This window comes from Dromaius novaehollandiae, chromosome 20 (assembly GCF_036370855.1).
Source record: "Dromaius novaehollandiae isolate bDroNov1 chromosome 20, bDroNov1.hap1, whole genome shotgun sequence".
Lineage (NCBI taxonomy): Eukaryota > Metazoa > Chordata > Aves > Casuariiformes > Dromaiidae > Dromaius > Dromaius novaehollandiae.
This window is the reverse complement of record NC_088117.1, coordinates 4,404,562-4,421,808: the sequence shown is the minus strand read 5'-3', so window position 1 is coordinate 4,421,808 and position 17,247 is coordinate 4,404,562. Positions and strand designations below refer to the sequence as shown.

Below are 17,247 nucleotides of genomic sequence, written 5' to 3'. Positions count from 1 at the left end.
AGAATGAGGAGGTGAGATCCCTCCAGGGATGTGTGTGTATTGGGGGCAGACAGTTGTCTCTGGGAAGGAGACAGAGGGATTTGGAGGGCAAGCCTGGCTGAGGGGAGATTCTGGAATGGATCTAATGGAAGGCGAATGCAGGGAGAACTGCAGGACAGAGTTGGATCCCCCTTTCTTCCACACACACTGGCAAGGACAGAGTGGGGATGCCTTCCTCTCTGCATAGGCGATCCTGATACCTTCAGGTTGGTGGCAGTCTCTGGGACTTGACAGCTCTCATGACCTTTGCCACCCTGAAGCAGAGCTGGGCCAGCCCTCTGCACAGCAGCCAGTGAGCAGGGTTTCGGCAGCGGTGTGGATTTGCCCAGTGTGGTGATTGCAGCTCTGCATCAGCGTGTCTTCTCCAAACATCTCTTTGCAAAGCGCATTCCTTTTAAATGGAAATGAGGCAGCGAGGTATCACAGGTGGCTCACGCTGATAACAGCTCTGCGCTGTTTGCCTGGCAAAACATGCTTCCCAGCCTCGCCTCTTAAGTGTCCCTGGGCCTTGTCAGGCCTTGTCTGGCTCCATCTCCCTATGCTGATTGTGCCCACGCTGCTAGGGAGGGGAACAACAAGGAGCTTCTCTGTTAGAAATCATTAGGAATCATTTTCAAAGAAAAAAACCTTTTGCTTGCAGTCAGAATTGTCTCTCCCTGGGACTCCTTTGGGGCCTGGTGGCTGTTTCTTCCCCGACATCTACTTTGAGCTTGCAGCATAGGTGGGCAGCAGGAGCAGGAGTGCATTTTACACAAGATGTGAACACTGACTCTCTCTAGTGGTGCCAAGTTCCCCAGGTCTGCTGTGGAGGAATACATGCTGCTGTTAAATCAGTAGCTAGCCAAGGGACAGCATCCACACTTGCTGAACAGAGATGGGATGCTATTTTGTTTATTTAACTGGTGCTGTATAATCTCCTTGTCTGAGTAACTCCAGAGCCAATAGTAACACTTAAGTGAGCAGCTATGCTGGTGAGTCCTCAGGAGGATCTGCCTCCAGTCATTCTCTGCATCCCTCTTCTGGTGCTGCTTTCCAGCATAGTCACTAAAAAGTCAGAGCAGCAGTCTGAGGCGCAGGGAGCTTGGGCTAGCAGATAGAGCACAGGGCAAGGGGCGAGTTCTGGGTCCTGCTTTTTGCTTCCCATCTCTCAGCACTCAGTCAATGAGTTTCAATGGCACTTGACTCTCAGCCTGTCCCCACATCCCTGCAGTGGCATCCTGCAACCAACACGCAGGACCTCCGCACAGCCTTCATCCACTGCTTTGCTTCTCCTCTGCAGCTTGGTGCACTTCCTCACCTTCTCCCCCAGCCTCTGAGCAGCATCTCTCGGGGAAGGTCATCAGAGAGCAGAGTGCTTCCGGATGGGGTGGTCAAGGCAGAGATTTTAGGATGTGCTGCCTGCAAAAGAGCTCAGGCAGCTCCACAGGACATCTGGCAGCTTTGAAAGGCAAGCAAGCCAAATCTAGCAAGCGAGTTGCCAGTGCCACCACCGTGAGAAGCAGCATCTATTTTGATGTGCCACAACTGAGCACACTGGCCGCATTTGCCAAGGAGTCCCAGGAGTCCAGAGCCAGCATTGCAGGGCTGTCAAACCCCATTAGTGCGCAACTGACCCTTGCCAATGCCAGCCAATCTTGGAGCCTGGCAAGGTGGCCAAGGACTGACCAGTCAAGGCAACATCACTCTTCTGTCCAGCACAGACCTGCTCTGTCCAGACTGATGTTTGGCTGGCTGGTGGCAGAGCAGGTATGGAAGAAGAGTCTCTGGCACGTCTCTGTCATACCCTGAACAAAGGGACCCCCTTTTCAGGCTGACTGGCCTTTCAGCATATTTCTCCTGAGGGTGGGAACAGGACAAAGTTGTTCACGTGGCCTCCACCCTCTCTGGCTGGTGGGTTTCAGCGGATGGTTTCTTAGCATCCTAGGCCAAAGCCTATTTCCTGTCTTCTGCAGCCTGTGTTTTACCGAGGCCTGGCAGGCTCCCAGGTGACGCTGAGCAGCATGGTGAACCAGACGCGGGTCATGCTGGAGGAACAAGCGCGGCACCTGCTGAATGAACAGGAGCGGGCAACCATGGGATACTACCTTGATGAATATAAGGAAGGCAACATCTCTGTGGATGCTCTGGTCATGGCGCTCTTTGAGCTACTCAACACACATGCTAAGGTGAGGCCCATGCTAAGGCCAGGGATAGCTTCTTTTACCCCATGGAGCGAGCAGAGCTGTTGTCACAGTATGGCTCAGTGCCTCCTGCCAGCCTTTCTTGACATTTCAGGAGATATGAGCCCCTTTCCAAATGTGAAAATGAGCTCTCAAATAAACCCAAAGTTCAACGTTATCTGTACAGGATCAAGAGTGAGGGTATGAAAGCAAAATCTAGAGGTAGGACAGTATGGGGGATACAGTTTGGTGTTCAGTGGCAAAGGGACTTCTGGGCAAGTTTAGGACCAAACCCTCCTTATCTCTGCCAGTACATCTCATCACCACAGCTGAACAGGGTGGGAGGATGGGTATTCACCTACCAGGGAGTATGGTCATGCTCCAACCTCTCTTTGGTTGTCCCTCTGCCTGGCCCAGTTCTCACTGCTTTCAGAGGTGCGGGGCGTGATCTCCCCACAAGACCTTGACCGCTTCGACAACCTGGTGCTGAAGCGAGAGATCGAATCCATGAAAGCCCGGCAGCCCTCGGGGCCCAGCATCGGCACTGACTCCTACTCCATGATGTCCTACAGCGACACCGTCTCTTCCTCCAGCAGCCACTTCACCTCTACAACCGTCAGCTCAGCCAGGGTAAGTCTCTCTTGACTGTTCCTTTTTCTTTCAACACCTTCTGCTCCTGGCAGCCCTGCAACAAACTCACTTCCCCAGAGGTGCTATTAATGCATTTTTCCCTCAGGAAACCCTGTTCCAACTGCTTCCCCTATGGATGCCCCCAAAGCTCTCTCATCTGCTTACAAGCTGTGAGGGATCATCTTTCCAGGCTGCAGGCTTTATCAGAGAGCCACTACTTTCCAAGGCAGGGGAAAGAAGACAGTCTACTAGAGTGGCAGGAAAAATCAGCATTGTTTCTGCTGTCTGTGCAATCGTGGCCTTGCTCTGAAAGCCCTTTGCCACATCCATTTGCTTTGCAGCAGAGACACAGGCAACTAAAGCAGAGCCAGGTGAGCTGGGAGGGGTCAGAACAGGCTGAGCTGGCTGTGGGAGTTGCATGGAGAGGAGGGAGTGCACATGCAGGTACAGCAGTGCCCCAGCTTCAACTGCCTGCTGATGGGATCCTATGCATGTTCTGTGCCCCAAGGCTCTGAGATCCTTGCAGGCAAGATGCACTAGTGTGATTTGTAGGTACAAGGAGATGCTATGAGGCTTGGTTGGTATCTCTCGGTGTCCTTGAGACTGAGATGCCACTGCCCTCTGCACGGGGTTTGAGCCTGGTGCTAAGCATCACTTTGTCCCCAGCGAGGGGAGATCTGCTTCCCTTTCAGGATCTCTACTGAGCAATGAAGGCTGTGTCCACACAGAAACTTCAGGAACTTGCTACTGCCACCCCTTGCCTGCCACTATTCAGCAGCTCTGGTTGTCCCTTACAAATTACCTCCGCGAAGCCGCTGGCTCCCTGCTCCCCTGTCCCAGTGGAGACCACTGCAGCCACACCATCTCCCCCCATCCCCAGCATTGAGCAGCAGCCCTCCCACGTCTCAGTTCCAGGCGTTCACTGCACTCACCATCTAATTAAGTTATCATAATCACTCCTGAGAATGCAGGCACACAGCCCCGAAATTAATTTCCTAGCCATAAAATGCCTTTCATCATAAATGCATTAGCAACCTTGGAAATTAAAACCTTCATGAAAAGAACAGATGACAATGGGCTTCTGCTAGTTCGACAGCGAGCAAACCAGCCCACGTCCAGGGCGAATGGGATTGTGCTGCGGAGGGCCCAGGCAGCACAGCCAGCAGGGGAGAGAGGTAGGGGGGCTTTCGTAGGGCTGTGGCTGCTTTCACAGTTCAGTCCAGCCTCTCGGGAGGTCGCAGTGAGTTTCAGAGCATCAGAGCTGTTTTTTTGTCTGGTTGACTTCACAAATCCCTGTAGGAAAGCCATCTGCTCCATTCAGGGTGGATTACAGTGAGATCCTTTCTGGATCAAGGTAAATAAAGAAAGTTTCACACTGCTCTAGGAAGGCCTGCTGAGAAAATCTTTCCGAAGTGGCAGAGACCTAACAGAGAGGTCTGCCAGGATTTGCTCACTGAGCATGACACTCAGTTCCCTTGCTGTCCCCGTGCCCAAGACTGTACCGCATGCTTTGGGTTCGCCATGCTCTCCCTCCTGCTCCATGATGCCTGTGTGGCTGGTGGGCCTGATGTGTGAGCAGTGACCGAGCCCTGTCTGGCATGCGTGCCCAGAGATCAGCGAGGGAGACCAGGGGGGCCATTCTGGCCACAGAGTGGGGAGCAGACACCATCTACCAGGCCTTGTATTTGAAAATATGTCCCTTGATTACACTGCAGATCCTCCTTGGCAGGGTGACTCCTCTATCCATGTCCTGTGAGCATGGACGTGAGAATGAACACTCATCTCCTCTCACACGTTGGGAACACTGTCTTGAGATGTTTTAGCAAGCAGTGGTGGTAAACAACTGCCAAGCTAAGAGCATGGGCTCTTCATAAATGGGCACTTACTTCAGCTAGCAGGAGAGAGAGAGAAAAGGGCATAACCCCCAGACTGACTGCTCTGCACTTTCCTGTCCTAATTCCCCACTGCTGTCACCCTCCCCAGCACCTCTCAAGGGAGAGGGCTAATTGCAGCCTTCATGTTCAACTTTGAATACAGCTGGATTTGGATTCCGCAGGATGGGTTTGAGGGAGGAGGGGTGTATTGTGCTGGGGTTTGCTTGTCTCGCTCGTTTGTTCTGCATCCTCCCTGATGTTTTATTTTCCCTTTCACGCTTGTTTTAATCTGCTTTTCCCCTCGCACACTCCCAGGAGCGGCTCTTGTGGCTAATAGACCTGATGGAGGTAGGGGCTGTCAGCAAGACGGGGAGCTCGAGTGCTGTGGTTGCCATAGCAGACGTGTTGAGAGTGTGTGCAAGTGTGTGTTGGGCGGGAGAGGGGGAACAGGCCCTTCCAGAGGCCAGCATGCGTCTCAGCCACGTGAACAACTGCCTCATTTCTCCCATGTCTGCTTTTTTTTCTTCTGGTTCTGCCAAGCTGTTCCTGAGTCCCTCCCCTGAGCTCAGGGGCTGCAGGCCTTGGTGCTGCAGTGTAGACAAAACTCTGGTGTCTTTTCCAATATATCAGTGATCCTGAACCAGACACGGCTGGCACCAGTGTCCTGCTTGCACTGAAGCCCCATGTGCCATCAGCAGCTCAGTGCTGGGGTGTTAGAAGGACCAGCAGTGTTGGACCCCAAACTGTCCTTCCTGCCTTGTGGTCCCGTTGTGCCTACTCTTCCTGCTGTTGTGCTGTCTCACTGTATAGGCACCCTGGCTAACTACCACTGGGCTAGTCACGTCGTGTCACACATCCTCAGAGAATGGGGAACAGTTTTCCAGATAAGCCTTGGGTCTGCAGAAATCTGTGTTCCAGTGCAGGAAGGATCGATGTACTTATGTTGTGGGTGTTCAGCCTTGGATAAATCCACACACATATGTTAGAGAGGCTAGATGGGCAAGGCTTTCTAAAAATGGATGTGGGGAGAACCTCAAAAATTCCTCTGTCATAACAGAGCTTTTGGTTGGAAGGAGGTTGAGAAGAGCTGCTTGCTTGTGCCTTGCAGCACAGCTCTGTGCATAGTGCTTTACCTCCTCCACGTGGTTGCCTGGGGTTAAATCACACGGGTCAGCAGGTTGAGTGGTGGGGCTGGGAGCTGCTAGTGCTGCTTTGGGACAGAGGACCTCTGGTAGCTGTGAACCTGTCCCAAGAGCCACATCCCACTTGCCTAAAAGAAGAAAGCTGTGGCATTGCCAGAGGGAGTTCATCGCAGACACCCTGAACCTTGGGACATAGTTTGCTTTGGTTTCCTGACCAAAGTCACTGACACTAGACCACACTCCCATCCCCTCTGCTCTCAGTGGGTCAGTGGGTAAACTTATGCCAAAAATAACTAACGTGAGGCTGAGCAGGACCTGCCAAGCAAAAGGTGATTTCATCTTGGGATGCTTGAAGGTTACCCAGAGATGAGACAAGGCCTTATTTGATTGTGCCACCCACTGGATGTCTGTCTGCTTGACTAAGCTTCACCTTTGCCTCTTTTTAATGGAAGATTTGGATCTCAAGATGAATCCTGCAAAGCAGAGGTTCATTGTTAACTGGAATAATCAGATGCAGCTTGTCTGATCAGAGCAGTATGAATTTCTAATTTGCTTATAACCAAGACTGTCCTGTAGGGATTTAGCATCTTCTTTGTCCCTGCCTCCTGCCCCAGCCCTCATTGTTATAATTAGAGAATTGAAATCCCTATTGATTTTATTTTTCTTCTCTACCGCCTCTTAGAAAATGTGCTGCCATAAAAGGTGTCTTCTCCCAGGGCCTGATTCCACAGGTGTTGGCTTGCTCCCAGCCCCCTGAAGTTACAGTGCTTGCAAACACAGGATCAGACCCAGTGTGGTAACCCAGTCACTAACATTTGTGCCTGTCTTTGGCTCTGTTTCACAAGAAGCAGAAGTAAGGAAAGAATGGCAATGTGGGGTGTGATCTGTCCCTCTCTTTGCAAAGTGAATGTCAGACACAAGAGCCCAAAACATCCTTGGCAGCTGCCAGACAATCTCATGTCTCTAGAAAGAGGGTAGAATGAGAGCAGAGAAATGGGGGACCTCATCCAGCTCCCTCTATCACAGTGGCAGGGCAAGCAGCCCCTGGGAGAAATGGCCGCTACTCCCCACGCTGGGAGAGACCTTTGCGTTGTGTCCGAGAAGAGCATTGCTGTTGTTTGATGGGCAGAAAACTGAGGCAGGGAGCTGGCAGTCACTCTCCCAGGAGTCCCCACCAAGCCAGGGGCACAGATGTCCACAGTCAGTGGCTCTATCCTGAGCTGAGGAGCAGTGAGCCGTGTTGCTCTGCCTCCTTGGCACCACTCGCACTTGCCACGGTGCTGTCAGGACTGAGCATTACCCCGGCCAAAGCCACACGTGAGTCCAGCACCGTTCTCCCTCCCAGGCCCACCTGGGTCTCCCCGCTACAGAGCTGCTCCAGCTCCCTGCTGTCTCCTGACCCCCCCCAGGACAGGCGCAGTCATCCCACGCAGAGGGTTCCCATGTGCCACACCCAGGCCTTTCAGGATATGGGCAGGGAAGAGAGAGACTGAACGAAGCCGTCCCCTGGGCCTCATTGTGTCCCAAGGTTGGAGAGCTCTGTGCTCAGGCTGGGGTAGGGCCCAGGGCCCTGCAGGGCCTCGGCTCCAGGAGACCCAAATCCCTTTCCTCAAGCCTTCCTGGGGTGGGAGAAGGCAGGGAGGTGAGAAGAAAGGCTAAGCTTATTCTCAGATGACATGGTTATTCAAAATCTAAACCCTGCGGCAGACAGGCTGAGTAGCTCTGCAAAACTCATGTTAGCAGTAACTAGAAAACAAGGGGCTCATTCTGAGCTGTGAGGTTAATTAAAGGTTGGGCTGTATTCCCCAGGGAGGCAGCAGTTTCTCCATCACTTAATCCGCCCATGCAAACTGGCTGCCTGTCTCAAAGATGCCCTTCAACTTCACTGCAGCACCCGTGGGCTCAGTGTGAGACAGGAAGGGTGAAAGTCTCCCAGTTGTGCCCTGCAGAGGGCTTGGAAGAGCCTCCAACTTCTATAAATAACCAGGAAATAGGGGAGAGGAGCAGAGAATTAGTAGGAAGAAGCAGCCTCCTCAGTAAACACTCATTTTTCTGAGTGGCGGCACGTGGATTCGATGGGCCTTTCAAGGAAGATCCAGGCATGCACAGTCTTAAAATAGCGGATTCCTGAAAGCAAATGTGCTTAGCTTAAAAGCCATTACATTTTATAGCCAGGAGCAATTTCTGTTTAATTATTTTTTCCCCCAGAGTAGAAAGCATTGGGGAAGGCAAGTCTGCCACTTGCATGCCTCAGCAGAAGAAAGTACCCTGAAGAACGAGCAATATTAGTGTCACTGGATGTTGGGGAAGAGCAGAGCTAGGGCAGGGGGATTAGTGCCGTCTTGCTGGGCTGGCAGGGCAGGCTCTTGGCACAGCCTTCTGGGTTCACCCAGGGTTGCCAGGAGGGTTCAAGCCTCTGTGCAGACTAGTCCTAGCTGCTGGACTGGGACTGCAACACCTTCCTCTGGCTGACATGAGTAGCACATGATGCACCCTGGGAAGGGCCCAATGTCATGGTGATGGGTACAGGGCTCACTGGCAGGACAGGGGGAGATGGCACTGGTGGATGTCAGCAGGGCATTGGGCAGACCCTCTTCTTTCAGTAACGATGTAACTACGGACAGCAGGGACAGTGGGATTTGAAGGCAGGCTGCTCCTGGTCTTATCAGGAGAGTCATTTGGCAAAAGCTCAGTGAGCACTTGGAGGCAAGTCGAGGCTAGCAGAGCTGGAGAGGGAAGCGTTAGGCACACAGTTGAGATTCTCCTAAATGTGGTACAGCTGGTGCTGAAATGCCACCATCTCGGGCTCGGCTCCCTTCCTTGTGTATGCAGCCCTGCAGCTGGATTAAAGGTTCTGGGCAACATCTAGAGATGCAGGGATGTGCTGCTTGGGCAGCTTTCTGCAAAACAGCTTTCGTGTTAGAGGAAAGGGTGGCAGAAAGAGGAAGCTCCGAGAGGAGGGCACTGCTGGCATGATTTGGTGCTGCTTACCAAGCACTGTGTCTGGCCCTGTTCACCGAAGCGTCTGGGTTCCTTGGTGTCGCATGGGAAGGTGATGGCACCCATTTGCACTTTAATCCATACTGAAGTCCCAGGCTAGCTATTGACATGTGCATTGCGCAGAGCAAATCTCCCTGAAACTGGCCTTCCCTGCTGCTCACCTGCCCGCCAGTCCCCAAGCACTGGAAACCAGCATGTTCTTTCTTGGCATGTGGGAGCAGTTCAGGATCATTTTAATCAACATAATTGGAGGTTGCTTTAGAAACTGCCCTTCTTGCAGCCTCAGCTGTATGTTCTCACACCGTCCTTCATGCCAGCCTTTGGATTTGCATGGCCCTGTGGCGAGTCGGATCTGGTTGAAACTTGAACTTTCTGTTGCTGCCGCCATGTGTTTCAGCCGGATCCGTTCTCTGCCCTGGCTCCCTGCACAGTCAGATGAACACAGTAACACATGGGGTAGGGGATTTTGTTTTTCAAAAGCCACCTGTCTTTATGTTGAGTAGAATTGATGATGAAATCATCCCTTGTCAGAGGAAGAAATGGTCTCCCAAGCTAGTTCTTTCCTTGCTAAAGTCTGAACAAGCCATTTCTTTTAGCTTTCTCATTCGCCAGGGATCCCTCTGAAGCCACAGAGATAAAAGCACTTTCCATCAGTGTTTTTGCTGCTTCTCTAATGCCTTTAATTGTCTTCTGTGTCTATTCTGGGACACTAACATCTTACAGGCATGGCAGCAGCCTCCAGCAGATGGGAAAAATGCAGATGCACCAGCATTTCAACTAATCGGTTGTTTTCCCTGCAATAAATAACACACAGTTAAACACAAACTGTACCCTGCCCATTCCAGCACAAATGAACGAACATCCTTGTTAATGTGATGGAAATGAAATATGCCCTTTCTGAACAGCAGCAGCAACATCTCCAGATCAGGAGTTGCTGCTGCTTTGGGTTGCCAAGTTAGTGATGTGTTTGTGGACAGCACAACCTAGCTAGCTCAGGCTGAATTCAGCAACACCTCCTGGATAGTCTGGCCAGAAATGTGCTGCTCTCTGTCCTTCCCAGGCAGGTACCATGCAAAGTAGGGGTCCTTCAGGAGCTGACAGAGCTGTGACGATGGAGGGGGAAAGAGGCAGCAGTGTGGAGCCACAGAGCACTGGGGAACCGCAGTCAGGTAGCAAAAGGATGCTAGGGAACTGCACCGTGATGGATTTTTTCTGTTTCTCTTTCTGGGGATCACACTGCCTGTCCCCAGGGCGGTGCTGTGATCTGGTTTTGCTCTTGCAGGGGGATCAGGTGGAGCAGTGCTATGTAACACTGGCAGAGCATCCCTCAGAGGGAGCCTGGTGCCTTGGTGGCACTGGGACAAAGCTAGCAGCAGAGCCGTGGCCACAGGCTAGACATGGGACCACCTGGGTTCAGCCCTGCTGGGTGCTCAGAGCAGAGTCCATGGGCAGGCCCCCGTGTCCTGCAGGCTGGGCACAGCCCGCCCGGGCAGAGCTGTGCCCACCTCCATGCCCCAGCCTCCCTTGCACGCCCAGGAACACCGCATTTCTGCCTTTCCCTGCTGTGACTTAGCCAGGGTGCCTGTTTGCTCTGCTTGGCAGTATGTGTATTCTCTCCTCTGGTCCATCCTGATTGACAGCCACCCCTGCACGGATGGACTGACTGCCTTAGTCCTTCCTGATTTCTGGCATGGTGATGTGTTCAGGGCTGTGTTGTGATATTTTCTAAGGACATTTTGCCTTGTTATAAGCAGTGGGAGTGACTTCTGTCCTTTTGCATCTGAGACCAAATTCTCCGGTTTTTGCAGGGAGGGAAGGTTTTAACTTTCATTGCCCTTCCTCCGGAAAGATCCATCTCTGGGCGTTTAGCTTGCGACCCTCAGAGCTAGTTCTTCCCTTCCTCATCTTCTAAATTAAATATAAAGAGCTGATATTTGGGCTAAGAGGAGTGTGTTCCTCTACTGTAGAGGAAATGGCTTCTATAGATGAGGTTCATGGCTTGCTTTGAGCACTCTTCTTAGCTTTGGAGAGTCAGTTTCCTAGCCAGGTCACTTTGCCCATGTGGTGTGAGAGTCTCCAGGGGACCTTCCTAGGCAGTCTGAACCTTCTTCACTGGGTGAAAGACCCTGGCCCTGCAGAGGCTTTGGACAGTGTCCAGCAGCCCTGTGCATGTTCCCTGTCACCTTGATGTTGCTTCTTGCTGTAGTAACTGGGTTTTCTCTTCCTTTTTTGCCCTGTCAGAACACGTCAGAATTGGAGGCAGGTGGAGACAGCCATCAAAGTAGCATCAACACCTTGCCGGACATCTCCCTGGTAAGATGCTGCACTGTGCTGCAGCGCCTCGAGTGGGAGCTGGAGGCAAATTGATGATACTGAGTTTTGCCTCAGCTTCTGTAGCTCTTTGCAACATCAGCAACCTGTGGATGTCACTGAAGCAGGGTATTACTGAAGCAAATTAATTAGACCAGTTAGGAAGAAGGATTTGGGTTGTCTGAATAAGAACAACATCTGCACTTATAGGAACTAAAGCAAAACTTGGGTGGTTTGTCTTCTAACCGTCTTCATTTATGAGTCATATTCTTATTGTCAATAAAGTCAGGGAGATATTTCTATCAAAATCCACTAGTTTTCCTGTGATCACCATGAGAAGGCAGATACCAGGTGACTGTAGGACTAGGGAAGTTCTCATGCCTGAGCCTGGTATCCTAAAGGCTTCTGTTCTTGGTTTGACAGGATGATCTCTCCTCCTTCCCAGAAGAACCACCCAACTTCAAGCCTCCACCTCCTCCTTCAGCCCCTCAGAGGCTGGACCCCTCCACTGCCCAGCAGAGGAACCCTGGAAAAGACAAGCCGAAGCGCCCTTCCTCCGAGTCCTCTCAGTCAGGCCTCTTCTTTGTGGCCCCCCGAAACCCCACACCCCCTCCTAGCCATCCCGAGAAGGACACAGTCAGCCTGACTTCCTCTACTAATTCATCCACTGAGGAGTCTGCCCCAAACGCTGTCTACGCTACCATTTCTCCTGCCCTGCACAGCTCTAGGAGGCAAATGGATGCCCAGCTCTCCTTGGTCAGCCAGCACCCCATCGGTCCTTTCCCCAGGGTCCAGTCCCCAACCAGGTTGAGGAGCCCACCCCCAGAAAGCCCTGCAGCCGGTGGGCTTCAGAGCACCTCTTCCCCATCCCCTCCTCCTCCACCATCCCACCCAGCGCCTCCACCACCGGACAAGGGCAGCCCGCGGTCAGTGGCCAACCAGCATTTCATCATGGTGGAGGTACACCAACCCAACAGCGAGCCTGACGTGAACGAAGTGAGGCCCTTGCCCCAGGCCAGAGGTGGGTGTCCTGGTGGGACAAGCTATTCTAGGGTGGAAAGTCACCATCGCCCTCAGCTTTTCTGTTTTTTGGGGATGGCGACTGTGAGTCTGGTTTGGCTTTAGCTCAGAGCTGTGCTCTGGCTGATTTGGCAGTCACAGTACCAAGCTGGGCTGTGGGGTGGAAGCATGTCCAGCAACTGCTGCAGGAAGCAGCTACCGATGGTCCAGCCTGCCATGGAGACTGCATGGAGAGTGCGTTGGGGTGGGTGTAGGAGAGAGGCTGCACACAGTGACGCCTGTGCCCAGTGAGATGTTCAGTGCACGTTGTCAGCCTTAGGGTGAAAAAAGCCCTCTCTAAGAGAGAAACAGGAGAAGAGGCAATTCTCGAGGGCAGCAACTGAGGGAGAGGTACCTGCCTGAGCATGAGGCTCCGCTGCAGAGGTTTCTCCGTTCCCGGCGTGGATGTGGGCTGGCAGAGTGTGCCGGCGAGGGGCCATGACGCCAAACTTGACAGTTTGGTTCCAAACTCCAAGTTATAGGAGTTTGGAAAAGCCAAAGTGCGTGGATCGGTGTGGCAACGTGCTGCTGTTTGTTTCAGTGGTTAGTTGCGATTTTGTTTGCTTTTTTGGGAGACATGTTTTAAATTGCAGAAAACAGGTTTATAGCATCATGGCAAAAGAGTGAAAATCCAGGAAACACATAAAGCCCTCCACAATGTCATTAGCAGTAGTGGTAGTATGAATTTCTCTGAGACAAAGCCCTCGGCCTTGACTTTTGGCAGTCCTGGAAAACCTGCAAGGCCTACAGTCACAGCATCCAGCATCACATTGGCATTCAATATGTTCTTCAAAGCCTCCCTAGGTTTCCAGTGCAATTTAATCTGTCCTTTACTTAAAGACCAAACTTGGGAAGGCAGTTGATTGCAGCTTGTCTTTTGTGTGGGCTCTTCTGTGTTAATACAATCTGCTTCCAGTAGAATTTTAAAAGCAATTCTGGGTTTTTCCCATTAACGCCTGCTTTTGAAAAAAACTGAGTGTGCCCTCACTGAGCTTGGGGGTCAAGTTTATCCTGAGCACATCCCTGGAAAAAGAAGCCTAAGTGTGGGCAGCTCAACAGGTGCCTCAGCAGATCACGCAGGAGTGAGGAAGGTGGCCCTGGAGGGCTGGGGATGCCCAGGGAGGGCACGCGCTGATTTCGGCTAACGCCCAGCAGTGCTCTGGGGTACCCGCCGCATCGCCCCCCCCGTGAGCCCCCCTGGAAATGCCCGATTGCCTTTCGGGCGATGCGAGTGGCATTGTCGCCCTCACGTGGCACCGGTCTCCCACTGCAGTTTGTTCGTTAATCTCCTAATGTACGGAAATGAGCTTGAGTGCCAGCTTCTGATCCTGCTTGAGGGGTGTCAGCAGTGTGATCCCAACTCTTCCAGATGAGAGATGCGATTTCCCAAGGTTTCAGTCCCCTCTGCAAATGCCATAATATTGCTGTGCCTGATACTGATTTCCAGAGGCAGATCCTAGATCTGCACCCAGATGCTTTGACTTTAAATGGGAGATGGCTTCTGCCTGTCAGCTCATCCTTCCTTGGATCTGTCCCCATCTCCTCCCGGGAGCCGGAGGTGATGAAGCCGGTATTGAGCGTGGGCTGTCTCAAACTTGGCTCGAGCAGGATCCCTTAACCCACCACCCTCTCCTGTCATCCCAGTGCAAGATCTGGGTTGGATCCTGGATCCAGATACCCAAGTCTGAGGTCATATGTTCCATGGTGCTCCACATGCACAGCTCTGCTCTTAAGGATGAGTTCATTGGAGAACCCTGCTCTCATTCCAGGTCTCCAAAGGGGTTGAGTGGACACTGAAATACCTCAGGGGATCTGGACCACACTCACTTAGGTCTGTCTCTGTCCCCAGGTCAGCGTCCCAGGGGACCTGCCCAGCCTTGGGAGTGAGTGAGATGTTCTGTCCCTCTGGTACATGGTCCTCTGGGTGCTCGACTGGCCGTGGAGCCGTGCTGCCCAGCCTTTCCTCTAACAGCCCGCGTCTCTCCCCAGCCTCCACGCTCTCCCAGCTGTCGGACAGCGGGCAGACCCTCAGCGAGGACAGCGGGGTGGACATCGGGGAGGTTGAGATGAGCGGCAAGGACAAGAGCCGGCAGCCGGTCCCCGGGAAAAGCCGAAGCCTCAAGGAGGCCGCGAGGAGCGAGGGGGCAGCAGAGGGGGCCTCCAAGCCGGTGAGGCTGGGTGCCCGGGGCCTCGGGGAGGTGCCGTTCACAGACCATACCCCCGTGCCATGCTGGCGGGAGGTGGGAGGTGGGAGGTGGGCACCCATCGCTGCCAAGGGGCAGTGCTAATCTCCGCTGCTTCAGCCTGAGGCAGTGCACATCTGGCTCATCAGCCAGCCGGTTGTGGTCCCGCAGCCTGCAGGCAGCAACCCCCTTATTTTTTTGTTTTGTCAGATTATTTTCCCTGGTTGAACAATCTGAGTCAGCTCACTGTGGGGCTGAGCTGGCAGGAAGGGAGCCAGGAGCAACTGAAAAGGGGACAGTAGGGCTGATTTACCCCATCCTGGCTACAACTGAACACTCTCAGCTCCAGCAAACAACCGCTTGGGACATGGTGGAGTTACTGGCTCTGAGGGGACATCCCCAGGGCACAGTGTCCCATGGCGGAAGTCACCTGCCACCCTGGGAGGAGCAGGTGATACCAGGTGTCAGAAGCGAATTGGAGGGTTTCTGATCTCTGTGACACTGGGGGTCTCGGCAGGCAGTCGGAGAGCTGCTCTGCTCCTCCCTAAGCCCTTCCAGGCCTGCAAATGGTTGGGATCATGGCTGTGGATGTGAGGAGTCAGGGAACAACTGCAGGCTTTGTGTCTGTCCCTCTCATATGGAAACCTGCCATGGGTGAAGCTGCCAGCTGTGGGGTCCTGCATAGGGAGCACAGCAGGGAGAGACGGGTGCCCAGCCTCCCTCGGCAGTACTGCCGTCTCTTCCCACAGCCTGGGCTCCTGGAGCCCACGTCGTGTCTGATCCGAGTGTCCAAGAGCGCGCCGACCTTGGGAATCGCCATCGAGGGTGGAGCAAACACTCGGCAGCCCCTGCCCCGGATCGTCACTATCCAGGTAGGGCAGGCTGAGAATGGGACAACTCAGTGCATGTGCCATCCCTCTTCTCCCTGTCAGCTCTGGACAGCAGGAAAGCCCCTCAGCCATGTCTTTCCAGCCAAGGCAGGGCCAGAGCACAGCTGCAGCCCTGCCCCAGTGTGAATTTTGTGGGTGTACAATGTGCCCTTGATGACCCCGAATCTCCCCAAATGCCAGGGGCATCATTTTGCTGCAGGGGATTTGCTGAGCTGAGGATCTTGTTCATATGCTGTGGCTGATCCCATGTCATAAAACAAGTCCTGGAAACTAAGGACTTGCTGCAGACATGTCGGAGGGGATCTGGGCAGCCCCAAGAGTTTGGCTGACGTCTGTAGATGTCTGGAAATGCTTTCCTTCTGCTCAGATAGGGATGGGGTGGGGGGTGATGGCTGGGGAACTGAGCCCGCAGCCCTACTCTCAGGAGCTGTCTGTTCACCCTGCTTCTTCTGCTGTTTACTTAGGGCAAAATTCAAGTTACATATAGAAAAAGGCAAAGCTGACTCTGCTCCTTGGTTATTCTTGGCTATCCCAGCTGGCGCTGTGCTGACAGCCGAGAGCAGACAGGAGGGAAGCCAAATTCATCTGCCGTTTTCAAAATGTAAAATGTTTCTTTTGCAAAACATTCACCCTGACCCGGCAAAGGCCGGTCTGTGCCTGCCGGAGGGACCTGGGGCGCCTGCGCATCCCCTGCAGCCTGCGGGCAGCCAGAGAGGCCTGGCCTGGGCTAGCCGGCACCCCGCGGCCAGGGGCAGAGCTGAGTGGCTTCCTCAGCACGTCGCCTCCCCATGCCACATCCTGACTCGCTGCTGGGACAGGAGTCTGGAGTGAGCCCATCGTGGAGCTCCTCTGGGTTCCCATCATGGGAATGGCGCTCTGCCTCTCAACCCACCCTGTCTTGTCAACCCTCTCCTCTCCCTTGAAGCTCATGAGATGTGTTGCAGCCTACACTTGCCTTCTCCTCTCCTCGCTCTGTTCCTCCCCAGAGCTGGCTGCATTTCAGCATGGGGCCAAGCCAGGGAAGAAGAGCATGAGCTCTCCCTTCTCCCCCACTGCTGACTGCCTCCTTCCCTCCCGTAGCGCGGGGGCTCTGCCCACAACTGTGGGAAGCTGAAGGTGGGTCACGTCATCTTGGAGGTGAACGGCACGGGGCTGCGGGGCAAAGAGCACCGGGAAGCCGCACGCATCATCGCTGAGGCCTTTAAGCTGAAGGAGAAGGACTACATTGATTTTCTGGTCACAGAATTCAACGTCGCCCTTTAGGAGCCAAATGGGTTTGGGAAGGAACGTGGCAGGTGAGGAGAGCATCCAGACGGACGCAAAAGGCACCCCAGGGGTACCCGTGTGGGAAAGGCAGCACCCAGCCACACAGAGCCCACGCCACCCTCTCCCACTCCAGCACCCTGCACACACAGTCACCCCCAGGGGCCCCCAAATGTCTCCCGTCACAGACAGTCACTGTCTGGGCAGGGCAGGCTGAGGATGGGTAGAAGTCAGTGCACATCTCTTCCCTCTCAGCTGGAGGCATCCTGCCTTTCTGGGGCTGGGGGCTGCCCATCGGAGCAACACTCCCCCCTTGGCGCGGAAATCCAGGCCCAGGCTGGGGAGCGAGAGAGGGGACGGCCGGGTGTCCTGCTGTCATTTTAGTGCCACACATGCAGAGCAGGGCGGCCTGCGGCCCTGCCCGCGGCATGGCCGGGCCGGGGAACGAGGAGGTCGAAGGGTTTCTTGGCCGGTCGCTGCTCCCGGGGTGCTAATCGCCGTGCCCGGGCGGCAGGCGGGTGGCACAGGCCGCGGGTGAGGACGCGGAGGGCAGCCGGATGCCTTGTAAATTGCTGGCAATGTCATTGTATTTATATATACAGAGCTTGTGCTTTTAATTTTTCAATAAATCTATCAGGTTAGAAAAAGACTGGGTTTGTGGGCATTTCTTTCGGGCTTGGGGGGCTGGACAGGCATGT

At 53.7% G+C, this 17,247-nt stretch overlaps 1 protein-coding gene across 2 annotated transcripts in view; it reads left to right on the top strand.

Annotated features, from left to right (window-relative positions):
• Window positions 1–17,198, top strand: part of WHRN (whirlin) — a 63,361-nt gene extending 46,163 nt beyond the window's left edge. The window contains exons 6-13 of one of the 2 annotated variants that reach the window (XM_026113837.2): window positions 1,992–2,204; window positions 2,616–2,828; window positions 5,018–5,050; window positions 11,086–11,157; window positions 11,578–12,175; window positions 14,203–14,381; window positions 15,146–15,268; window positions 16,367–17,198. In XM_026113837.2, coding sequence (XP_025969622.1) covers window positions 1,992–2,204; window positions 2,616–2,828; window positions 5,018–5,050; window positions 11,086–11,157; window positions 11,578–12,175; window positions 14,203–14,381; window positions 15,146–15,268; window positions 16,367–16,549 — 1,614 coding nt within the window. In that variant the 3' untranslated portion in view covers window positions 16,550–17,198. The remainder of the gene's footprint in view (window positions 1–1,991; window positions 2,205–2,615; window positions 2,829–5,017; window positions 5,051–11,085; window positions 11,158–11,577; window positions 12,176–14,202; window positions 14,382–15,145; window positions 15,269–16,366) is intronic. The other variant, XM_026113838.2, reaches the window with a different exon arrangement.
• Window positions 17,199–17,247: the final 49 nt, after the last annotated feature.